The 26,085-nt window shown below is 38.8% G+C and overlaps 5 protein-coding genes across 6 annotated transcripts; all 5 read left to right on the forward strand.

Annotated features, from left to right (window-relative positions):
- On the forward strand, positions 1-1,398 carry LOC118210110 (olfactory receptor 51E1-like). Its single transcript, XM_035385987.1, has 2 exons — positions 1-39; positions 284-1,398. Exon 2 carries the CDS (start codon positions 295-297, stop codon positions 1,213-1,215), a length of 921 nt encoding a protein of 306 aa, XP_035241878.1. The 5' UTR covers positions 1-39; positions 284-294; the 3' UTR covers positions 1,216-1,398.
- A 3,351-nt stretch (positions 1,399-4,749) lies between these two features.
- LOC118210094 (olfactory receptor 52D1-like) lies at positions 4,750-6,187 on the forward strand. 2 transcript variants are annotated; one of them, XM_035385965.1, is made up of 3 exons: positions 4,750-4,814; positions 5,069-6,004; positions 6,054-6,187. In XM_035385965.1, the coding sequence occupies exon 2, from the start codon at positions 5,080-5,082 to the stop codon at positions 5,998-6,000; it is 921 nt and encodes a 306-aa protein (XP_035241856.1). In that variant the 5' UTR covers positions 4,750-4,814; positions 5,069-5,079; the 3' UTR covers positions 6,001-6,004; positions 6,054-6,187. The 2 variants fall into 2 exon arrangements, with proteins under 2 accessions (XP_035241856.1, XP_035241854.1); XM_035385963.1 differs by having other exon boundaries at positions 5,069-6,187.
- Positions 6,188-13,854: 7,667 nt separating this feature from the next.
- LOC118209228 (olfactory receptor 5K1-like) lies at positions 13,855-22,634 on the forward strand. The gene is made up of 2 exons (XM_035384398.1): positions 13,855-14,915; positions 22,568-22,634. Exons 1-2 carry the CDS (start codon positions 14,004-14,006, stop codon positions 22,592-22,594), a joined length of 939 nt encoding a protein of 312 aa, XP_035240289.1. The 5' UTR covers positions 13,855-14,003; the 3' UTR covers positions 22,595-22,634.
- LOC118209227 (olfactory receptor 6N1-like) lies at positions 17,425-19,151 on the forward strand. The gene is made up of 2 exons (XM_035384397.1): positions 17,425-17,452; positions 17,577-19,151. Exon 2 carries the CDS (start codon positions 17,601-17,603, stop codon positions 18,540-18,542), a length of 942 nt encoding a protein of 313 aa, XP_035240288.1. The 5' UTR covers positions 17,425-17,452; positions 17,577-17,600; the 3' UTR covers positions 18,543-19,151.
- A 368-nt stretch (positions 22,635-23,002) lies between the features above and the next one.
- Positions 23,003-25,191, forward strand: LOC118210083 (olfactory receptor 6N1-like). The gene is made up of 2 exons (XM_035385946.1): positions 23,003-23,030; positions 23,155-25,191. Exon 2 carries the CDS (start codon positions 23,179-23,181, stop codon positions 24,118-24,120), a length of 942 nt encoding a protein of 313 aa, XP_035241837.1. The 5' UTR covers positions 23,003-23,030; positions 23,155-23,178; the 3' UTR covers positions 24,121-25,191.
- Positions 25,192-26,085: the final 894 nt, after the last annotated feature.

A 26,085-nucleotide genomic window follows, 5' to 3' on the forward strand; every position in this document is an offset into this window, starting at 1 on the left:
CTGCTGGCAAAGAGCAGTCCCATGAAGATTTTGTTACAGGTACTGAATTCATGTTATTTTAAACATTACATTAGTAACTGATAGACAGAAAATAAAAAGAAATGGCATTCAATGCATGCAATGTTATCGCAAGCAATGAAAAAAAAGCAGCTAATTTGGTTTATATCAAATAATACCACATTTATAACCATATTTATAACTGAATTACACCATCAGCTTATGACTAGAGATGCAATATTTTATTCATTTAAATCAGTGCAAACATTTTTGTTCTGATTTACAGATACAGCAGCAATGGAAAATGTGTCTGGTGTGAAGGTGTTCAGTTTATCTGGATTAAATGAAACTTGGACAATTCGTTATTTTTTATTTTCTCTGACCTTCCTTGTATATATTTTAATCTTGTTCGTAAATGTGATGCTAACTGTCACCATTATATTGGAGAAAGCCCTCCATGAGCCTATGTACATCTTCCTGTGTAATTTGTGTATTAATGCAGTGTATGGAACTGCAGGATTCTACCCTAAATTCCTATATGATGTACTCTCTGGCTCTCATATGATATCATATGATGGATGCTTCCTGCAGATATTTGTGATCTACACATCAGTAAAATGTGAATTTGTAACACTGACTGTGATGGCGTATGATCGCTATGTGGCAATATGCAAACCATTAATGTATCATTCAATAATGACAGGTCAGATGATGTGTAAATTATTAACATTTTGCTGGATTTATCCATATGTCACAATGTCCTTGAATATGACACTGGCAAGAAGACTCACATTATGCAGGTCCCATATTGATAAACTTTACTGTGAAAACTGGTCCATTGTGAAACTTTCTTGTGAAGAAACAGTGGTAAATAATATAAGTGGGTTCATTGTAATAATAACATTTGCTGGACTTGCGATGTACACTATGCTTTCATATGTAAAATTAATTTCTGTATGCACAAAAAGTAGAGAAGACAGAATTAAATTTATGCAGACTTGTGTGCCACATTTATGTGCTGTAATAAATTTCACAGTCACTTTGTTGTTTGACACAATGTACAGTCGCTATGGATCAAGAGATATGTCAGAGCGTCTGCGCAATTTTTTGGCGCTACAATTTCTCATCATCCCTCCTCTCTTCAACCCAATTATTTATGGACTAAAACTGACTGAGGTTCGGAAACGACTACTGAAGCAGTGTCATAGTTTAAAGTAGTTTTTGTGAAGAGTGCAAGATGCTTCAGCAGCTGTTTTATTTCACTCTCAGTGCAGTATACTGTGTGAAAAGTCTTTCTCTGCTGCCTGCTGGTTTGAATCATGCACAAGTCCTGGGTCCAACAGGAATGTTTTTTCTCTCAAGCAAAAGTTTGTATTAAAGCATAAAGTGATAATAAAGTGAAAGGTGTTCTATCTCAGCTGCATATGTGCTGCTTTTCCACCAACATACAAGCAGGAGTTACTGCATGTCAGACCTCCTGATTACTGGTCTGTCTGAAACGGTTTTGAGAACAAGTTCATTTTATATGCACAAATGCAATAATCATGTTTCTAATTCAGATTTTTAGGAAGATTCTGGGGTAAACTGATCTGCTTCAGTGAATCACACTTCTCTCTACCATCATCCCTCTGAACAGTGGAAGGTGTTCTACAAACCTAGTTTTCTGAGCATTCAGAACTAGCTTAAGACCAGACAGAGCTTGCTGTATAACATCAGAAGCAGACTGCAAGTATGCACGCACCGGGGTACCAGTTTGTGCCGAGGAGTAGTGCACAGTGTTATCTGCAGAAAAGTTAACATTTCCATTTTTTTATATGACTAACTATATAATTTATATAGATTGTAAACAAAATAAGTCTAAGTACGGATCCTGGAGGTGCTCCTTTCTTAACTTCTATGAATTGAGACTTCACATCCCCAGCCATAACAGCTTTTTTTCTAGTAAAAAGACGGATGCCCTGGAACCTAGTACATTACGCAAGACTAACTGATCCTCCCAGGGTGGATTTCTTTACATCTATGTGGTATGATTCTGATAGGACCTCGTTCACTGTGAAATCCAAAAATGTAAACAATAATCTCTTTTCTGGAGACTTGGTAATCGAATTCAGAACCGAGGTCAGGACTGGACTGAGTTCCCTAAAAAGATTACCTGCTGCTATAAAATTTCTTCTACGAAGTCACACATCCTGTGAGTATCAGCAATATGTCCAGAGTCAGTGTGGATGGAGTGGATAAATATTTGGGAAAGCTAGAATTTAAAGATTTAACCATTTTGAGAGATTATCCTCGCCTTTCCATAATGAAGAGATGCAATATTCAAATTTTGCCTTCTTTATCAGTTCGCAGGATGTAGGCTATAGCTTTTTTAAAAACCTACCAATCTGACTGCACATCCATTTTCCTTGCTTTAGGCCATGCTTTGTCCCTGGAATGTAATTCAGTGGATAAAACAACTGAAAAAAGGACCAGTTCTATTCTTAGGGGTCCAAGCATGAAGTGCTGGAACTCTATTGTGTTTGTTCTGATTATTATTAGGGGTCCAAGCAGAGAACACCCCACCCCCCCCAGTAGTTAAGACAGTTAATGCACCTAAGTCATCTACGAAACAGCTGCCTAGTTACAACCCTAAGCTTACAGTCATTTACAGGGAGGTAGGGAGGGATGGGGAGAGGTGCAGCCTGAAGAGATGAGTCTTCAGCCGTCGCTTGAAATGGGTCAGTGTCTCAGCTGTTCTGACCTCCACAGGGAGGTCATTCCACCATCGTGGGGCCAGAACAGACAGGAGACGTGTTCTGGAAATGCAGGTGCAAAGAGGGGGAGGTGCCAGGCGTCCTGAGGTAGCAGAACGGAGGGATCTGGCTGGCATGTAGGGTTTGAATATCTTGTGGAGGTAAGCTGGGGCTGATCCCTTGACTGCCTGGTATGCTAGGACCAATGTTTTAAATTTGATGCGAGCTATAACAGGCAGCCAGTGGAGGGTAGTGAGCAGGGGAGTGACGTGGGAGTGTCTGGGGAGGTTGCCACCACTGGCAACCACTTTGATTTTCCACTATTAATTTTGCAAACAGCATATTTCGTGCTTCTTCTTCCGCAAAGTTGGTCCAATCTTTACCCAATTTAACACAGAGCGTGTCTGGCGTAGCCTGAAAAAAAAGTTATCACTTTTTTTTAATGCTGCAAACCATTTGTGCATAACATGTCAATCAATTATTGTGGGTGTGGCCATTTTTTACTTAAACAGCTGTAACTCATGAACACTATGTCCAATCCTCATCAAATTTGGAAAACCAAGTGCAGTACTTAATTCTTAGGCTTGAAATAATCTGGGGAGTCTGTAACTGAATATTTATCAAAAATGTTGTAAGTTTAAAAACAATATTGCACTATCAAAGCACATCAAGGCAACCACCATAGCTGCATCTATGGCAACACCAATAGGAACCGTAATTTTTCTCCCATGAGCAGATCGCCCTGGTCTATGGAGCTCAATCCCACCATGATTAGAGTTCACAGCAGACGCAGTTGAAGGTACCTCAATTTCTCATTGCAGCACTGCGAAACTATCAATTATATCAATGATATCAAGATATCAATGTTTAGCTATTGTTATCCTGTTAGCTAAAAGAATTCTAAGCTAACATGATGGTGTATGACTGTAATCTGCACAGACTCAGTGGAGGAAATGGGGGGTGGAATTGGGGAAATATCAAAATTAAATAATAGGTTAGCTAGTGTTATTTAACTGAAGTAATTGTAAAAAAACAAGGTCACTTGGGACATTTCCAAACAAGCGGCCACATTTTTCGAAAAGAAGTCCATAAAAAACCTTTGGCTTCAGGTTTTTCAAGTGACTTCAGAAATCAACAAGCCTAAAGTCACGTATTATAAAGCAGCACATGTACCCCTGGGTGGGGTGGGGGGGGGGGGGGGTGATTGTATCACTTTCATTTTTGTAAAGCTAAAGAAAATATAATAGTCTTATTACAACATTTTGTGTAACTTCATTGTTGTCAACTAGCCTATCTAGCTGTATTTACGTTATAAATGAGTGCAAGCTAACCATAATAAACTGCCAATGTTTGAGCAGCACCCAGTTCATAACTTACTGTGTTTATCAAATAAAACAAATAATAAAATTAAAAAATAAAGACAGGTTGTCATTCAATAGTTTCGCACGGTATAAATCATATAATTTACTCTCTAAATATTTCATGCTACCAGCAGAAAGCACTTGTGCATATAATTATTACACGTCATTCAAATGCAAAAAAAAAAAAAAAGTATGAAAATATAACATATGAATGATGTGCGAATCGCAATGACCGGGAAAGTCCTATTGGTGCGTCAGATTCCTATTGGTTTTATTTGAATGTGATGTGAATGTGGCCCAAAACGGATTTGAAAATATTAAATCCCACGTGCTTCTCTTCTGTTTGTGTGTTCATAATGCACATCTGATCTGTGCTACAAAAAATCAGAATTTGGTCATGCATACCAGGTGGTGTAAACGTAGCCGAGAACTATTTTAATCTATTTGAATAGAACTGATGATGACATAATATGCACGTTTATTGTTATTACCAAACAGGAATCATTAATAGGAACACATTTGTATCGTAGGTCTGAAATAAAAGTTGAGACAGTTAATACTCTGTGGACAGAAATGAAAGTGTTGCTTACTGTGATCCACAGGGTATGTTCTGCACAGAGAACAACAGTGCAGAAATACTATAAAAGGGGATGGTTAAATGTTAATGAACATCACAGGACACATTCTGCTGGAACAGAAAATCCTCTTAAGCAGTATGTTACAGGTACAAAATTAATGTTAATTTAAATATTACATTAGGGGTTTATGGAAACAAATACCACTGAAGACATACATTGTTCAAAAAACTAGTGTATAATTTATTAATGCATAGAATTGCCTTTACGTGCAGTAAAAAAGACAATTTGGTTTCTAACAAACAATAGCATATTTATAATGTGCATAACTGTGTCAAATTACTATTAGCCATGCAATATTTTATTCATTTTAAATCACCTGCAACCATTTTTTCTTTTACAGGTACACCAGCAATGGAAAATGTATCAGGTGTGAAAGTGTTCCATTTATCTGTACTGAATGAAACTTGGACAAGTCGTTATTTTTTATTTTCTCTGACTCTGTTTGTGTATAGCTTAATTCTGTTTGTAAATGTGATGCTAATTCTCACCATTACATTGCAAAATGCCCTCCACGAACCCATGTACATGTTCCTGTGCAATCTGTGTATTAATGGACTGTACGGAACTGCAGGATTCTACCCTAAATTCCTATCCGACTTGCTCTCTGGACATCATGTTATCTCATATGAAGGATGTTTCCTGCAGGCATTTGTGATCTATTCATCAGTACAGTGTGAATTTTCAACACTCACTGTGATGTCTTACGATCGCTATGTGGCCATATGCAAACCCTTAATGTATCATTCAATTATGACAGGTCAGATGGTGTATAAATTAATAACATTTTGCTGGCTTTTTCCCTACTTCATGATGTCCTTGCTTATAGCACTTTCAAGAAGACTTACATTATGCGGGTCCCATATTGATAAATTATATTGTGAAAACTGGTCCATTGTGAAACTTTCTTGTGAAGCAACAGTGGTAAATAATGTGACTGGGTTTATTGTTATTCTAACATTTTTAGTATTTGCAATTTTCACCACGGTTTCATATATTAAATTGATTTCTGTGTGCACGAAAAGTAGAGAAGACAGAATTAAATTTATGCAGACTTGTGTGCCACATTTATGTGCCTTAACAAATTTCACAGTCACTTTGATGTTTGACACAATGTACAGTCGCTATGGATCAAGAGATATCTCAGAGCGTCTGCGCAATTTTTTGGCGCTACAATTTCTCATCATCCCTCCTCTCTTCAACCCAATTATTTATGGACTCAAACTGACTGAGGTTCGCAAAAGACTACTGAAGCAGTGTCGTAGCTTAAAGTAGTTTTTGTAGAGAGCACAAGATTGTTCAGCAGCCTTGGACACGACTCCATTTTCTGTTACTCTCAGTGCAGTACACTGTGTGAAAAGTCTTTCTCTGCTGCCTGCGATAGGCTGGTTTGAATCATGCACAAGTCCTGGGTCCAGCAGGAATGTTTTTTCTCTCAAGCAAAAGTTTGTAATAAAGCAGAATAATGTGTACAGTAGCTCAGTGTGTGTTTCTGTTCCAAAGCACAATGTTGCACTGGAGTGCTGGATGGGGGAAGGGGGCAGTGAAAGATGTTCCATCTCAGCTGCATATGCGCTCGTTTTTCACTAAAATACAGGCAGGAGTTACTACACGTCAGTGGCAATACCAGACCTCCTGATCACTGTCTGTCTGAAACTGGTCAGTCAAGTTATATGGACAAATGAAATATATTCTGATTTTAAGGAAAATTCAATTAAAGATTTTCAGTCTTCTGGTACTAAAGTGAAAGTACACTATCAGAAATCCATGAAAGGTGTATTTCATGTTGTTCTGGTGAAGATAAATCACCAGGCTAAAATACCCACTCAGAATTGGCCCAAGTTTTTAAGTCACAGCTGTGGTCCTCTGAAAAGCCCATTAATTTAAACTATTCCATTTGCATAAACCTGTCCTCGGTCAACCTCCGAGAAGGAAGTAACGTCCACCATTTCATGATTCACCATCTATGAGCACAGAGCATAAAGAGACAGGAAAGTCTGAGGACAACCTTCAAGTTGGCTCGAAAAGGCCTAGCATGCTAGCAGTACTAGTAGAAATATGTAGAGTAAGAAGACTAATGATAGTAATAGGGCATGCAAGGCTTCCTGTAGTTGTAATTATGTAAGTAATTGTTGTTTAGTAGTTGTAGTCCTTGCATTGGTCGTATTAGACGTGTGCTAGTTTAGATATTTTCTGCTAACAGAAAACTAACTCTTATAAATTTGGTTAGAACTTGTATTGATCACCCACAAATTTAATGAGGTTAGAAACTTTGGGAGAGACGGTCTATATCAGTGGCAGCTGCAGCAACCGACTGTGACGTCCGTTGTTCAAATTCTGAACGTTTCATCAGTGTTAATCAACGGGAATTTTTTCAATATAAAATTGTAAATTTCGGAAAACATATTTGAGCTGTAGGAGGAGTGCAACAGGGAAATTTGATGTGGAATAAGAATAAGAAGATATGGCCGCAAGTAGCAATTAAGGCTGTTATAATGGACATCATGAAGACAAAAATAAAAATAGCTGGTCTTCCAATCTTTAGGTCTTTGGAATGAAGTTTGATAAATTCCAAGTTTATGTCATGTGCTTCAGCTCCTTAAAAAACACTGCTGACAAAGCAGTGTATTCAGTCTTTAGTGACGGTTTTTAGTTTTGTTTTTTACGAAGAAACTTTTCTGTTTAAAATTAGCATCTTTGTTTCTTTCAGGCGTTGATATCATTCTCATTTTACCTTATTAATGATGTTGTTTCCTTTGATTCAGAATATGACTTAAGCCAATATACCAAGTCTGGATTTAATTACAGTGAAATTGTGTTTTTTACATTTAAGAAACGGACAGAAAATGCAGGATATTTAATCGCTTGTGGCAGCCTTTTTTATCCGATTGGGTTCAACCCTGGTACACATCTATGTCACATAGCACTGTGTTGAGGCAGACAAAGTTTGAAAAAGATCAGCATAACAATGACTGAAATAGCCTCATTTACATATGTAGTTATTTATGGCACTGATTAACTTGCATGTAGTGCGGTTGTTTCATTATGTAGGAACTTTTCTTTTTAAAACTTGTGAGGTACCGGTGCAAACATTCTAAATATCAATTTTCCCAGAATTTGATGAATTTGGCTTCATGCTGCGCCTTATGAATTCATTTGAACAGATGCATGTGGAAGGCCAAAGCTAGATGACGTAACCTTTCTTTTATAAAATGATCTGTGAACTGATTACTCCCTTCGGTAGATGGACCCAATGACTCTCTCTCTCTCTCTCTCTGAGGGTCAACAGTAGACAGAGCCAATTAAGTGATAAACATGTTTATTAGTCCATCATTCATTAGTCATTAGACATTACAGGAGGTCATTAGTCCACTGTACATGTTCATCCCCTGGATAGCAATTTAGAGCCCTTCACACCTGAGACCAAAAGGACACCGTGAGAAACAGCAGCTGCCTGCAGACTGTAGTGGGGATGGAGTGAGGAGCTGAGAGCGATGGGTCTCAGAGAGAGGGAATAATGACCTCCCTTTGGACAGCCTGGGGACTCTGACCCCTGAGTGCTTCATACGGTCTCCCTGTGAGCTGAAGAGGAGGCTCAGGCCACACTGACTTTGATGAGAGAAGTTACATCATTATCATCTGCATTTCTCTTTTTCCATCTGGAGAGGGCCTGGAATGATGCAGTTCATGCTGAAAGGTCACAGATCACAGGCTTCCATGTCCTGCATACTGTGCTCTGACTGTGCAGGGTGAACTTCAGAAATAATTTAACAAAAATATATGCCCAAGTTCTTAGAGAGACTACACTATGTCTACACGTCTTTGTACACATATGTCTACACTCCCATTTGTATGTTTGCTCTAGATAGTGTATGTATGTATATGCAATTATAAATGTGTGTATAGCCAATGGATGAATGTATGTGTATACACACATTTGTTTTCATTTTTTGTCATTGCTATGCACATGCCAGGTCAACATATGAGAGGACATATATACCTCCCCCTTTGTCCAGTTTACCCAGTGACTCTGAATGCTAAGTCAAAACATCAGTCTTATTTAAATAAACATGCTTTATTTTGTATGAGTGGTCCAGTGTCTACTTTGGGTAGTGTCTCCGAAGAGCCCAGATATATATTTTTGTATATGCTGTGTCTCGTACCGAGAGCAGCTTCTCTCTTCTATAAGCTTTGACTGTTGTGCGTGACCGAGTATCTATTTAACCTCTTAAGGCACAAGCCAAATCTTGCCAATCCTTGCCCATTTAGGGGGTACCCCATTTAAAGCTTCATAACTCCAGATGTGAACACCACAAAGACTTGAAAAATGGCTTAAAAGAAGCAAGACATTTGTACAATTTACAATACTAATGCAGATTAGTTTATATTCATAATTTTGGAAGAAATAAAGTGCCACAAATGCAATTGTTTTGACAAAAAAAAAAAAATTGCACTTTATAGTTTGCAATGAAATACTGCGAGATTGCATATATGCAGGAGGTTAAACTATACATGTGCTAGGTCAAAAACTTCTTGACCACAAGTTCATAAAATCTAAGGGTGGATATGTAGAACTACTGTAGATGTATGAAGCAAAAACTAAGCAGTGTACCCAGCATCTCCAAATCTATCCAAAATGTCTAAATTATGCATTGCTGTAAATCATAACATATCCATGTATTTCACTACAAATCAACTGTTTTGACTCAAGAAAATCACTGTTGCATAATTTTCAAATGGGAATTACAAGCTTTCAGTCAGTACAGTGGTCTAAAATAGCTAGGTGTCCAGAAACATATCCAAAATCTCTCCAAAATTGAATAAAATGCTTTTTGTCCATTATAAAGCATATAAATGAGCCCCTTATGAGGGTTTAAGATGAAACATTGCTATCAGATTAAAAAAATAATGCAAAAATATTGTCACACAATGCGGTACAGTACCTAAATGTGTAATAATTAACTCATGTGTATTTCTATACTCTGTACTCTCGTATGTTTTCTTGTATGGGGATGAGACAACATGAAAACAATTTTCACCCGTCCACCAGGTTTTGGCAATGTTCCAGCTCTGACGTCATCACTGTTGCATGCTTCACAAAAACTATTACACTTCCATCTACCGCTTACATTACAGTGTGAAATATTTACATTATATAACACCAATAACCTATTTAAAGATACTCAATTTCAAAAATAACGTATATAACCGAAATATTTTGAACGGTAATACTTACATAGCAATGATGAAATCTCCTCTATGTTCAGTAGATGGAGACAGAGACAGTATCAATTATATTGTTCTATTCGCTTCTGTTTTGCTCCAGAAAACGATGTCAGCTAGGTCTATCAGCAAACATATGGCTTAGTTATGTTCAGAAGTCCTCAATAATAATAGTATTTTCCAAGAAATTACGAAATATCCTTGAACACGTTTCGTTAGGTGCATCGTATTTGTCTGCTAACAGAGTGATTGCGTAAGTGAATGCTATGCTAAGAATATTTTCTGTTACGTTGACCTATAAAACGCTATTCCAAAAGCAGAATTAGACATGTTATACATCGTTAGAAAGCTTATACTCTCGCCTACCGAATAAATGAATTGTAAATCAAGTCAGACTGTACTAAAAAGGACGACGACGCCGTAAACAACAGGTGTGGTGTTACGCACAGCTATTTTGGAAGATACTCAGGCGTCACAGATGCGCCTATATTTCACAAACGGATTGTCCAAGACAATATATGACCACGCAGTCTCAAAAGGGACATCTCTACACGTAAAACCAACAGTAAGGTTTTATATTTATTCAATATTTAGTCCCAGATATTGACTGTAGAATGACACGGTATCATTTTTAAAAACTTTTTCTAGTTTATTTCGTTATTCAGTGAGCAGCGTTTTCACTGCTGTATAGGCATATCTTAGGGCTATTGTCGGGTTTATCTTGCTGCTATGACGGAATACGATTTTTTAGTGGTGAAATAATATTTTTATTAATGCCAGGATAGACAATATTGTCCATTATGTCAAGGGTGGGGGGTGTTTTTTAGATGAGACTGCAGGGAGGGGGTGCGTGTTAAATGAACGACCGGAGCGACAATGGTGGGGCTGCGAAACTCCGTTTTCGGCATAGTTGTCATGTATCGTCTACTAATGAAACTGAAACAACGCGTTTCTGTTTTCATCTCACACGTTGGTTGCAGTAGCACCGAATGTTTGACTTTAGTAATCTAGGCACGCGGGCGTGCCCACCACTAGGAGCTGTGCGCTAAGAGGTTAATTGACAAATCATTTATCTGTAGTGTCCAATTCTAAGTCAAAGACCTCTGAGTACTGAGTTAGGTAACAATTCCCCCTCTTCGTGTCTGCACTGCCCGCTCGCGTCTGCTGTCTGTCCTGGCCCCTCGCTGGTGGAATGAACTCCCCGTGGCGGTCAGAACAGCAGAGAACCTGACTACCTTCAAACGCAGACTAAAGACTCATCTCTTCAGGCTGCACCTCTCCCCACCCCTCCCTAGCCTATAGTTTAGCTCAATGTACCTAGTTGGGCTAATATGATCACGTTAGTTTTTATTTGGCAGGATTGTTTTTGTCTGATTCTGATTAGGCAAATGTGATTTCAGTGCTAGTTTGTACTTGGCAGGATTGTTTGTTTGCTGAACAGGTTACCCTACAGGGTTGGAGTCCTGATCTATGTGGTCACTTCTGGCACTACGATCTTTACTTCACTCTCGTGTGTTTCTTTTGCACCTCTGCACCTTGAACTAATGCACTTGTTGTACGTCGCTCTGGATAAGAGCGTCTGCTAAATGCCTGTAATGTAATGTAATGTAGTGTAATTCAGATGTCAAATGTGGCCAAACGTTCCCCATTTTGCAAGTGTTCTAACAGTATCATGAAGTTTTATTTACCTTCCTATCATGTTACGATCTATACGACCAGAAATTACTTTTTGTTTTCGTATATCTTCAAATTGGTGATTTTCTTCAGCAAATGCCTTTAAGATATCCTAGATTTAGGAAATACACACTAACCCCCATCCACACACAAACCTAACCCTAGAAACCATAAAAAGTATAATGTGTGCCCCCCCATAGGTAGTGCTCTTGGATCTCACAATGAGAGTCATATTTACATGGTATGAGTCTGAGGCACCACCTATGGACCTCCTATATTTTGGATCCTTCCCTTTATCAATAAAAACTTGAAATTTGGCATAAATACACATTGCCTTTTACTGAACAAATCCTGAGGGGTACCATTTATTTTTGGCATTGTTCCACTTACTATCTATCACCTCAGATAGTTTTGCTGAGATTTGACGAGTTTTATGGATGCAATTCATCTTGATTCAATGGACCTCTATTGACCCATATTTTTGTGGCACTCAATACTGTGAATATTTCCCTTTGAAAACTCAACAGCAACATCTCTTTCAACATATAATGCCACAGTTACTCAGGAACATCCACAAAGCTTAATTCATGCAAGATTTCATTCAGAACTACTACTTCTACCCAAAGAACGGCAACTGTGTATATGTGAGCAAAGTTTTGTGCAGGCCAGACCTGGGTCAAATTTAAAGTATTTTAATTACTTTTAAATACTTTTTTTTTTTAGTTATTTGAAATACAGCATTTACAAATTCCAAAAGTAAATCTGTACCGTTGTCTGGATCCAATCCCCTGAAGTCGCAACTATGACAGACAATGGGGAAGGAATTCTAACAACCAATAGGGCCACAGAACACACCTCACACCTTTGTTTGTGCTCTGTTTAATCTCACTCCCCCAAACAATCTACGCAACCAATACAGGTTTGTTGAAAAAAGTGAAATTTTGGATTGGAGTCTCTCCCCAAAATTAAAAGGTCTCAAACTTTTGACACTTCTTTATGACAGAACAGGTCCTCCAAAATAGCTCTGATCCAAGTTGGGGAAAATATAACTTCAGCATTTTCAAATAACCCGGGTTTATCGTGTAGCTATGACAGAATACTAATTTATGGTGGTAAAATAACATTTTTTTGAACTCCCAGAATAGTGTCTATTGTCCAGTGTGTCACGCTTTGGGGGTGTAGTTGCAGATGAGACTGCTGGGTGGGGGTGCTTGTTAAATGGACAACCGACAATGCGACAATGGTGGCTCTTAGAAACTCCGTATTTGACAGAGTTGTCGTGTATCACCTACTAATAAATTCTAAACACAGAGTTTGTGGTTTCAACTCACAGTTTGGTTGAACAATCTCAGGACACTGGCGTCATGGCCACTAGGGGATTATACAAAGGGGTTAATAATAAAAGTAAGAAGAACCAAACAAACGTTCAGCAAATGAGGCCCAATGTCTCAGAGAGCTTCTCTTTTTATCTTTTCCCTGTGACACACAGCTAGTTCTGCAGGACCACAATGAGTAACCAGCTTTTGTGATTTATCATAATACCATTTATGACACAACATTTGGCTAGCTAGCTAACAAAAAACTAACTAGCTATTCATCCATTATCTATCATTATCCCGCTTATCCTGAGCAGGTTCACGGGGGGTGCTGGAGCCTATCCCAGCATGCTTTGGGCGAGAGGCAGGAATACACCCTGAAAAGGCTGCCAATCTATCGCAGGGCACACACATCCTTCACTCACCATTCACTAACACACTCATACCAATGGGCAATTTAAAGACTCCAACTGCTTTCATTAACAATATTTTTTATGAGAAATACTATTAATAGTTCACCTAGCTTTGATTCAGTAAACAAATACATTTTTGATTCCTCAACAGTTGTGATTCGTATAACATCGCAGAATGTAGTCTAAAGTCATTCCTCAATAAAATTACATGATCTTATCTTAAAATTTCCTATGAGTAAAATATATTATTCATAAAATGGTGAGAACTGAAAAGTTTGGCGACTGCTTTAAGCTAGTCAAGCACTAAGTACGATCAATTTGATTTCACTGTACCAAACCATTTGTGTTTTTCAAGGTTACCTGTGGAAAGTTATTAGTCCTCTGAGAAATGGTCACTCCTGATTTGTGTCCATGGCATTAAGTGCACTATGCCTTCAGGTCCCAGGTCTCTCACTGTATTTCGTTGACTGTACCGTGCATTTCCAGCAATCGTAGAGGGTATATATTAAAGCACAAACTGGTTCCCAAGGAAGAAAGAGGATATTCAGACACAGGACAATTATTTATTTTGTTAATTGCCTTAACCGTACTTATAGAGAAGAGCATGTGACTTTTTGGATTTTAGCTCCAGCGCATTTTAATCACAGTGGAAATGGAGAACTCATCTCATGCCTCATTTTTCAGTCTTTCTGGATTAGAAGATGAAACAAAGGAAACTAGATATGTTCTTTTCACTGCAACTTTTATTACTTATTTTCTCATTGCGTTTATCAACATGGTACTAATTGTCACCATCCTTCAAGAGAAATCCCTCCATGAGCCCATGTACATTTTCCTGGGTAACCTGTGTATTAATGCACTGTATGGAACAATAGGTTTCTACCCTAAATTCTTATATGATCTCATCTCTGAGAATCATGTTATCTCCTATGCTGGATGCTTCCTGCAAATATTTGTTATCTACTCATCTGTTATGTGTGATTATTCCATTTTAACAGTGATGGCTTATGACAGGTATGTTGCAATATGCAAACCACTGCAGTATCATTGTATTATGACTAATCAAACTGTTGTAAAATTTATAATATTCTCCTGGACTCCACCATTTTTGCTTATGTCGATTGTGATATTTTTGAGTCAAAGATTAACCTTATGTGGTTCACACATAGAAAAACTTTACTGTGAGAATTGGTCTATTGCAAGGCTTTCTTGTTTTTCAACTACAGTGAATAATGCGGTTGGTTACTTCATAATTATTGTGTATTTTGGCCACATGCTTTCAATTTTATATTCTTACGTTAAACTGATCAGAACATGTTTCAAGTCTGCAGAAAACAGGCGCAAATTTGTGCAGACATGCTTGCCACATTTTCTTGCACTGATCAATGTGTCAGTTGCTTTACTTTTTGACTTGATGTATTCTCGATATGGATCCAGAGATATTCCGAAAGGTCTACGAAATTTCCTGGCACTGGAATTTCTGATTATTCCTCCCATTCTCAACCCGGTTATTTATGGAGTACAACTGACTAAAGTTCGGAAAAAAATTTTGGGAGGGCTTAAGGAATCTAAGGGAGTGAACATTCCATAATTTATTGAAGTATTGTTCTCAAAAAAATATAATATTCACATTATTTCCAAGACCTAAATTTAAAATTTTTTTTTTTATTTATTTATTTTTTTTAAGTAAAATATGTTTTCCAACTTGCAGGCCCCTCGTGAGTACTGGTTATGAAACAGTGGCATTCGGTCCGCCGGAGAGGCGGATTGGTCTCGGTTGCGCCGGCTGGTGGAGAGAGCACACGCACATGGGCTGCGTTAGCTACACCAGCCAGCGCAACCAAGACCAATCCGCCTCTCCGGCGGACCGAATGCCACAGAAACCTTTTGTTAAAATAGAAATTTGCATTAAATTTATTAATTTATACAATACATAAAATTGTTGGCAGCATTTATTTTGTTGCAAGACGAAAACTGAATTTGAAGACAATATCAATATTATTTTTTTTATAATGTACTCTATCACAAATAATACTCAAGTAATTTTTTTAATTTACCATACCTAATAAGAGTACTTGCTAAGAGTTTTTCCATATTTATGCTTTTATATTTTTGTATTTTTAGGCAAATTAGGCTGTGTCAGTTTGATGTTTCAGACATTTAATTATGCATTGTTTCCAACTATAATATACCAAGTGATATCTAATGCAGCCATGGCCAACTATCTTTAATGAAGTTTTAGGACAAATTTTGGCTTCCCATTATTGAAGGACCCATGAATTCTGCTCTGTACCAAAAATATCTAATGGAGGATGTCTGGTTATTTTTCCGTGAGCTGAAGCTGAAGCATAATTGGGTCATGCAGCAAGAACGTGATCCAAAACACAAAAACCAATCTACATCTGAAAGGCTGAAGAGAAACAAGTCAGAAATTGAAGTTCTGACTTGAACCCAATAAAGATGCTGTTGCAGGACCTGACATTGGCAGTACACGCTTGAAAACCTACCAATTTGTTTTAATTAAAGCAGTTCTGCACAGAAGACTGGGCTAAAATTCCTCCACGGCGATGGAAAGACTGATATAAAATAAAATCAAGCATGTTTGGTTGCAGGTATTGCTGCTAAAGGTGGTGCAACCAGTTATTAAGTTTAAGGGAGCAATTCGTTTTTCACATGGTGATGTGGGTGTTTGATAACGTTTTCATTAAATAAATACATTTTTTATGTGTTTTGTATTTACTCAGGTTCCCTTTGACTATTATTACATTTTGTCTAAACCCTGTCTAAACTTTAACCACATGTGAATTGTTCATAACAAATACAAAATTGTGGCGTAGAGACAAATCTTGACAGTTTAAAGGAGAAACCTGAATAAATAAGTGGAAAAACAAATGCAGATGATTCCATACAAGCGTACTTCATGATACAATTAAGCAATTAACATGCTATCATGCTCTGTGGCATGAATAAAAATACTTAGCAGGCCCACTTGACCTCGATTTTGGATCAAGATGGCAAGAGGAAAAGATCTAAGAGACTTTGAAAGAGGATGGCAGGAGCTTCAGTCACAAAGACTGCTCAACTGGCTAGTGTTTCAATAGGAACGATGACTAAAGTGACTTCTGCATTTAGATCTATGGGAAAGACATTGATAAATAGGGTCGGAAATTGTAGTCGAAAACGCACATTCGATGACTGTGATGCTCGTGCATTAGAGCAATTTGTAAGGAAAAACAGAAGAGCAACTCAGGTGACTGAGAATGTCAATGCAGGACGTGATCATACTGTCAGCAAGAACAGTCCGTCGACAAGTACATAGGGAGGGATATTATAGTATATAGATATGATCAGATGAGTCATCCTTCACAATATTCTCGACAAGTGGACGAGTGCATGTGTGGCGTACACCAAGAGAATGGTACAGGCCTGATGCTTGACCCCTACAGTGAGGGGGTCAGGTGGCTCTGTAATGCTGTGGGGGCACTTTCTGTGCATGGTGTGGGTCCACTTGTCTCCTTAGAGGGAAGGGTCACTGAAAATCAATTCTGAGTGATCACCTTTATCCTATGATGAATCATTTCTATCCTGATGGGAGTGTTCACTTCCAGGACGACTACGGCCCCATACACAGGGCACAAGGGGTCACTGACTGGTTTGATGAGTACTAAAATGATGTGAATCATATGCTATGGCCTTCACAGTCACCAGATCTCAACCCATTTGAACACCTATGGGAGATTTTTGATTGACTTGTTAGACACCACTCTCCACCATAATCAAAACACCAAAAACATTTGTTTTTCATTTAATTTGTCACCCATATATATATATATATGAGATCATATTCATTTTTTTTGGACTGGATTGTTTTTTCTACATAGTCCATCACTAAGGTTAAGCATGTGTGTTCGAAGGCTGTACTCTTTGGGACAAGGAATCTCTCCTGTCCCCTGGCAAAACTCAATTTTCTTACGCAATAGTTTTCTCATGTCACAGGTCTCACTAGTATTTGTTTCATAGTGTAGCAGTGGGTATAAAAAGCCCAGCTTAGTTCATCTGAGAGATAAGAAGCACACTATGAGGGGAAATCACAGGAGCTGAGTAAGTCTCATTATTCATTCATAGCATTAACCTTGGCAAAGCTTAAGCAAGGCTTGATGTGAAATGTGTTTCAGAAGATGGCTATACAAAATGTACTAAACCATGAGACATCATCTCTCTACAGAATTATCTGCAGATTTTACCCACAATGGAACTGAAGAACACAACGCCTGTGTCACTGTTCACTCTTTCTGGATTACAGGATGAAACAAAGGAAAGCAGATACGCCATTTTCTCTGCATTGTTATTCTGTTATTTTTTTATTGTGTTTATCAACATGACACTAATTGTCACCATCCTCCAAGAAGAATCGCTCCACGAGCCCATGTACATTTTCCTGTGCAATCTGTGTATTAACACACTGTACGGAACAGCAGGCTTCTACCCAAAATTCTCATATGACCTACTCTCTGAACACCACGTGATCTCATACACCGGATGCATCTTACAAGCATTTATCATTTACCTCTCTGTTATTGTAGATTTTTCCATTTTGACAGTTATGGCTTTTGACCGATATGTTGCCATATGCAGACCACTGGAGTATCACTCCATCATGACTAGCAAAAATGTTGCCAAATTAGTCATGTGGTGTTGGGTTCCCCCTATTCTCAGTGAATGCATTGTGGTTTCTTTGACTGCCAGATTAGCCCTATGTGGGTCACATATTGATAAACTCTACTGTGAGAACTGGTCCATTGTTAAGCTCTCCTGTTCTTCAATAACAGCTAATAATGTTGTTGGCTACATTATATCATTGGTATATTTGTGTCATGTGTTTTTTATCATCCATTCTTACGTCAAACTGATCAGAACGTGTTTGAGGTCCAGTGACGGCAGGCAGAAATTCCTACACACGTGCTTGCCCCATTTGTTTTCACTGACTAATGTAACTGCTGCTTTACTCTTTGACATGCTATATATTCGCTTTCGAACAACACGTTTCCAACAGGGTCTACGAAATTTTATGTCATTGGTATTTTTGATTTTCCCTCCAATTGTCAATCCTCTGATTTATGGTATACAACTGACCAAAGTTCGAGAGGCAGTATTCAAAAGATATAAGAAACATAGTGCAGTTCAGTACTGACCAAAAATTTTCAGTGTGTCTGAATGATTGTCTGTTCTTAATATGTCCGTTTCTGTGAATTCATATATATTTTTGAACCTTTTTTAATGCATAGTCTAGTTACCATGTTCCAGCATGATGAATAATGTTTACATATCTTGCCCATGCTGGACAGTGTTCTGCATGCAAGCGAGTGAAAATTTTCTGTACACAAGTGACTGAAAATATGTTCTCTAGACAAAGAAAATGAAAGCATGTTCTGCAAATAAGTTGATTTAAATGTAACTGCAATTTGAAACTATAAACTGCCAGTAATAATTACTGGTGTGTCCAGCTGTATGCCCTCATTAGACAACGCGATGCATGTTTTACTCAGATCAACTCAGATTTTATTTATATAGCACACTTTGTACACAATTCAATTCAGTGTGCTCCACATTAAAATTAATATCACAGAAATTTTGCATAACTCTATGTTTTCATAATTTGGGCTAGGCCCCTTAGTTCCAGTGAAGACAAATCTCAATGCAGTGATATTCTAGACAACTGTGTGCTTCCAATTTTGTGGCAACAATTTTGGGGAAGGCTCCTCCCTGTTTCAGCCTGACAATGCCCCCGTATTAGGATTAGTATTAGCTCAATGCAAGGGTTCACGTTGCTGCTCACTAGGACATTAATTTTCTTGTACAATTTCCTCAGATACAATTACAGCAAGTACTCGTTCCCAGAAACATCTTAGCAAGTATTGTTTACAGCATAAGGTCACATTTTCTGAAATAGTTAGTTACATTCAGAACAGACCGTTCACCTTAGGTTTACGGCATTCATTCTTAATCATACTGATGCAATATGCTAATTTTAATATTCACTGGATAAAAATAATAAAACACTGGTGACAACTCTATTGCAAAACAGTGTGTACCTTTATGTATACCACTGAGCCCTATACCTGCTTGTGTGACTTTCAACACATTTACAGCATAACACTGTTAGTAAAATAACATGTCAACAAGCAACAAGACGACCACTTGGTAGATTCACCATCATGTACACAATATGTAAGCTAATCTATACTCTACTTATAAACAGGGCCGGTTTTAGACAGATAGATAGATGTTCTTTATTGTCCACGAGGGAAATTTGTTTTGCTCAGGTCAGTACACTACGTACAGACAATAAATAAATAAATAAATAAATAAATAAATAAATAACACCACAGTAAAAAAAAAAAACACCTGCTATATAGCCTGCTATATTAGGTTGGGCTGGTAGAAATAATAGGCGGGCAACTTGGGCAACGTGTCACCCAGTGCAGTCGACCGGGGGGTGGGGGAGTGCTGGTGGGCGTGGGCACGAGGAATTGCGTGTTATGCATTCAAATCACAAAGCGTTTCTCGTCACATTAATACCGCTAATTAAATCAACCGGCAGTACACTGCATCAGAGAAACTAGCTGTTCAACCCATCGCTGCACAAAAACACTGCACAAAAATTTTAGACAGTCATTTTGGCTGAACAAAAAAAAAATTGGCAAGACGCGCGTTTGGGTGGGCTGAGCCCACCCCTGCCCATAGCCACCGCCAGCCGTGCTTATAAAGCTTGTCCACTAGCTGCAAAGAGAAATTTTTCAAAAACCTAGACATAGCTACACAAAAATGCCCTGACTTTATATAAGAGACTATAAAGTAAAAAACTGAAATGTAGCTGTTGCCTAATGAATTATGCTACACTAACTGGAGTCCCTAGGTAAGCTATACTGAGCAATCTGCATGTGTCTATGCTGACAGTATAAAGACTGTGGAGCCATTACGCAAACCAATACGAGGGTGTATACAAAGCTGGACAAGATGTATAACGGATTGCTTTGAAGATTACATTATTGACGTGATAAATTTACAGACAGATTTGAAATACAATGGGAGCAAACCAGGCTTGAATCTGGAGGCGGACCCCAGGCCCTAATTGCCACTTTCGATGAGCTCCTTCAGTTATCAATCAACAAAAGTCATCCGATTAAAGGCGGTCTGGCGCAGAACTGTACCAATCAAGTTACAAACCATCTTTGTCTTAATCATACTAAACTAAATGGATAACACACAATCACCACCCCGGAGATATTCAGCATTACGCACTGCCCCTGGTGGTCATGGAAGGATGAAACAGAACAGATTTTCTTGGGTGGTGAGGTCCAAAGTGTGCTCTTTTCATGGGGCCCAAAATCCTTGGCAGTGCCAGAGGGACCAAGTGACTGATCCAGAGGCAACGTGGTCAAGACTGAAATGTTGGTTTTAGGTCCCAAAATATTAAGGGAGAAATTGTCTACTCTCACCTTAAACTGTGATGGTTGTTTGGCTGAACCTAATATGGTCGTTAAAGACCTTGGTGTCACCATTGATCCTGATCTATCTTTTGACACCCATATAAAAAACACATCCAGAATTGCCTTCTTTCAGCTGCGCAACATAGCTAAAATTAGACATTTCCTGTCAGTCGAGGATGCTGAAAAATTGATCCATGCATTTGTTACGTCTAGGTTAGACTACTGTAACGCCCTGCTTTCTGGCTGCCCTAATAACTCGTTAAAGAGTCTCCAGCTTGTGCAGAATGCAGCTGCTCGTATCCTGAGCAGAACTAAGAAGTATGAGCACATTACACCAGTACTAGCGTCGCTTCACTGGCTACCCATTAAGTATAGGATAGACTTCAAGGTTTTGCTCCTGACTTTTAAAGCTCTGCATGGACGTGCACCTGTGTACATATCGAACCTGCTCCTACCTTATAAGCCCACAAGGTCACTCCGATTTCAAGACGCAGGCTACTTGGTAGTCCCAAGAATTTCCAAGAACCTAAAAGGTGGTAGGGCTTTCTCCTACAGGGCCCCACTACTGTGGAACCAGCTTCCATTATTTATAAAGGAGTCAGACACAGTCTCAATATTTAAATCTAGATTAAAAACGCACCTCTATGCTCAAGCTTACAATCAGTTATAGTCTGGAGACAGGGTGCGAGAAGCCTGTAGTCATAGAGCTTTCTAGGTGGCAATCCTTTCCTTACTGTCACCTGTCAGTCAGCTGTGACCCGACTTTACATGGGCTGGCTCTTGATAGGCGGGTATGGTTGTCTACCCCTCATGACTGCATGGGCTCTCCATCCCTGTCCTAGTAGATATGCAGCCATATTCTACTCCTGGCGGCGTCCCACAATACATAGCACTGGCACTTACTCACTGTCTGGTATATTGCAAATCCCTTAACTGCTGTTTCCACCCTCTTCCCCACGCTGCCGGCGGGGCTCTTGCCCCAACCCTCGAGAGTGCTTCGAGAGTCGTCTGGTCTCCCCCACCTCTGCGGTCCAGCCCCTCCTTCGTCATTGCCTCCACCCTGCCCACATCTGCCGCCACCTGCTGTTCCCCATCACCGCCACCTGGCCCCACCCATCATCTGAGCCACATCACTTATCATATCCTCTGCATAAACTGGCTGACATGCTGGTCACCAGTCGGCACCCTGAGCCGACCAGAGGAGGATGGGTTTCCCCCTTGAGCCTGGTTCCTTCCATTACATTACATTACATTACAGGCATTTAGCAGACGCTCTTATCCAGAGCGACTTACACAACTTTTTTTTACATTGCATTACATTGCATCCATTTATACAGCTGGATGTATACTGAAGCAATGCAGGTTAAGTACCTTGCTCAAGGGTACAACAGCAGTGTCCTACCCGGGAATCGAACCGGAGACCTTTCGGTTACAAGCCCAGCTCCTTACCCATTACCCTACACTGCCGCCCCACCTTCCAAGGTTTCTCCCCATCTGCCACAGGGAGTTTTTCCTTGCCACTGTTGCCTTAGGCTTGCTCCTGTGGGGGTTTAGGCTAGGGCTGTCTGTAAAGCGTATTGTGACAACTGTTGTAAAATACGCTATATAAATAAAATTTGATTGATTGATTGATCTTGTGGACTACCGCTATCACACTCCAAATGTGTTCAATCAAGCATAAAGACAATATAACTGTTCCCAAGAAACTCTCATCTCTCATCTTAAGGAATCTAAGGGAGTGAACATTCCATAATTTATTGAAGTATTGTTCTCAAAAAAATATAATATTCACATTATTTCCAAGACCTAAATTTTTAATTTTTTTTTAATTTTTTTTAAGTAAAATATGTTTTCCAACTTGCAGGCCCCTCGTGAGTACTGGTTATGAAACATATATATATATATATATATATATATATATATGAGATCATATTCATTTTTTTTGTACTGGATTGTTTTTTCTACATAGTCCATCACTAAGGTTAAGCATGTGTGTTTGAAGGCTGTACTCTTTGGGACAAGGAATCTCTCCTGTCCCCTGGCAAAACTCAATTTTCTTACGCAATAGTTTTCTCATGTCACAGGTCTCACTAGTATTTGTTTCATAGTGTAGCAGTGGGTATAAAAAGCCCAGCTTAGTTCATCTGAGAGATAAGAAGCACACTATGAGGGGAAATCACAGGAGCTGAGTAAGTCTCATTATTCATTCATAGCATTAACCTTGGCAAAGCTTAAGCAAGGTTTGATGTGAAATGTGTTTCAGAAGATTGCTATACAAAATGTACTAAACCATGAGACATCATCTCTCTACAGAATTATCTGCAGATTTTACCCACAATGGAACTGAAGAACACAACGCCTGTGTCACTGTTCACTCTTTCTGGATTACAGTATGAAACAAAGGAAAGCAGATACGCCATTTTCTCTGCATTGTTATTCTGTTATTTTTTTATTGTGTTTATCAACATGACACTAATTGTCACCATCCTCCAAGAAGAATCGCTCCATGAGCCCATGTACATTTTCCTGTGCAATCTGTGTATTAACACACTGTACGGAACAGCAGGCTTCTACCCAAAATTCTCATATGACCTACTCTCTGAACACCACGTGATCTCATACACTGGATGCATCTTACAAGCATTTATCATTTACCTCTCTGTTATCGTAGATTTTTCCATTTTGACAGTTATGGCTTTTGACCGATATGTTGCCATATGCAGACCACTGGAGTATCACTCCATCATGACTAGCAAAAATGTTGCCAAATTAGTCATATGGTGTTGGGTTCCCCCTATTCTCTGTGAATGCATTGTGGTTTCTTTGACTTCCAGATTAGCCCTATGTGGGTCACATATTGATAAACTCTACTGTGAGAACTGGTCCATTGTTAAGCTCTCCTGTTCTTCAACAACAGCTAATGATGTTGTTGGCTACATTATAACATTGGCATATTTGTGTCATGTGTTTTTTATCATCCATTCTTACGTCAAACTGATCAGAACGTGTTTGAGGTCCAGTGACGGCAGGCAGAAATTCCTACACACGTGCTTGCCCCATTTGTTTTCACTGACTAATGTAACCGCTGCTTTACTATTTGACATGCTATATATTCGCTATCGAACAATACGTTTCCAACAGGGTCTACGAAATTTTATGTCATTGGTATTTTTGATTTTCCCTCCAATTGTCAATCCTCTGATTTATGGAATACAACTGACCAAAGTTCGAGAGGCAGTATTCAAAAGATATAAGAAACATAGTGCAGTTCAGTACTGACCAAAAATTTTCACAGTGTGTCTGAATGAATGTCTGTTCTGAATATGTCCGTTTCTGTGAATTCATATATATTTTTGAACCTTTTTTAATGCATAGTCTAGTTACCATGTTCCAGCATGATGAAAAATGTTTACATATCTTGCCCATGCTGGACAGTGTTCTGCATGCAAGCAAGTGAAAATTCTCTGTACACAAGTGACTGAAAATATGTTCTCTAGACAAAGAAAATGAAAGCATGTTCTGCAAATAAGTTGATTTAAATGTAACTGCAATTTGAAACTATAAACTGCCAGTAATAATTACTGGTGTGTCCAGCTGTATGCCCTCATTAGGCAATGCGATGCATGTTTTACTCAGATCAACTCAGATTTTATTTATACAGCACATTTTGTACACAATTAAATTCAGTGTGCTCCACATTAAAATCAATATCACAGAAATTTTGCATAACTCTATGTTTTCATAATTTGGGCTAGGCCCCTTAGTTCCAGTGAAGACAAATCTCAATGCAGTGATATTCTAGACAATTGTGTGCTTCCAATTTTGTGGCAACAATTTTGGGGAAGGCTCCTCCCTGTTTCAGCCTGACAATGCCCCCGTATTAGGATTAGTATTAGCTCAATGCAAGGGTTCACACGTTGCTGCTCACTAGGACATTAATTTTCTTGTACAATTTCCTCAGATACAGTTACAGCAAGTACTCGTTCCCAGAAACATCTTAGAAAGTATTGTTTACAGCATCAGGTCACATTTTCTGAAATAGTTAGTTACATTCAGAACAGACCATTCACCTTAGGTTTACGGCATTAATTCTTAATCATACTGATGCAATATGCTAATTTTAATATTCACTGGATAAAAATAATAAAACATTGGTGACAACTCTATTGCAAAACAGTGTGTACCTTTATGTATACCACTGAGCCCTATACCTGCTTGTGTGACTTTCAACACATTTACAGCATAACATTGTTAGTAAAATAACATGTCAACAAGCAACAAGACGACCACTTGGTAGATTCACCATCATGTACACAATATGTAAGCTAATCTATACTCTACTTATAAACAGGGCCGGTTTTAGACAGATAGATAGATGTTCTTTATTGTCCACAAGGGAAATTTGTTTTGCTCAGGTCAGTACACTACATACAGACAATAAATAAATAAATAAATAAATAAATAAATAAATAAATAACACCACAGTAAAAAAAAAAAACACCTGCTATATAGCCTGCTATATTAGGTTGGGCTGGTAGAAATAATAGGCGGGCAACTTGGGCAACGTGTCACCCAGTGCAGTCGACCGGGGGGTGGGGGAGTGCTGGTGGGCGTGGGCACGAGGAATTGCGTGTTATGCATTCAAATCACAAAGCGTTTCTCGTCACATTAATACCGCTAATTAAATCAACCGGCAGTACACTGCATCAGAGAAACTAGCTGTTCAACCCATCACTGCACAAAAACACTGCACAAAAATTTTAGACAGTCATTTTGGCTGAACAAAAAAAAAATTGGCAAGACGCGCGTTTGGGTGGGCTGAGCCCACCCCTGCCCATAGCCACCGCCAGCCGTGCTTATAAAGCTTGTCCACTAGCTGCAAAGAGAAATTTTTCAAAAACCTAGACATAGCTACACAAAAATGCCCTGACTTTATATAAGAGACTATAAAGTAAAAAACTGAAATGTAGCTGTTGCCTAATGAATTATGCTACACTAACTGGAGTCCCTAGGTAAGCTATACTGAGCAATCTGCATGTGTCTATGCTGACAGTATAAAGACTGTGGAGCCATTACGCAAACCAATACGAGGGTGTCATCCGATTAAAGGCGGTCTGGCGCAGAACTGTACCAATCAAGTTACAAACCATCTTTGTCTTAATCATACTAAACTAAATGGATAACACACAATCACCACCCCGGAGATATTCAGCATTACGCACTGCCCCTGGTGGTCATGGAAGG

The sequence above is a fragment of the Anguilla anguilla genome, chromosome 12 (genome assembly GCF_013347855.1).
Source record: "Anguilla anguilla isolate fAngAng1 chromosome 12, fAngAng1.pri, whole genome shotgun sequence".
Lineage (NCBI taxonomy): Eukaryota > Metazoa > Chordata > Actinopteri > Anguilliformes > Anguillidae > Anguilla > Anguilla anguilla.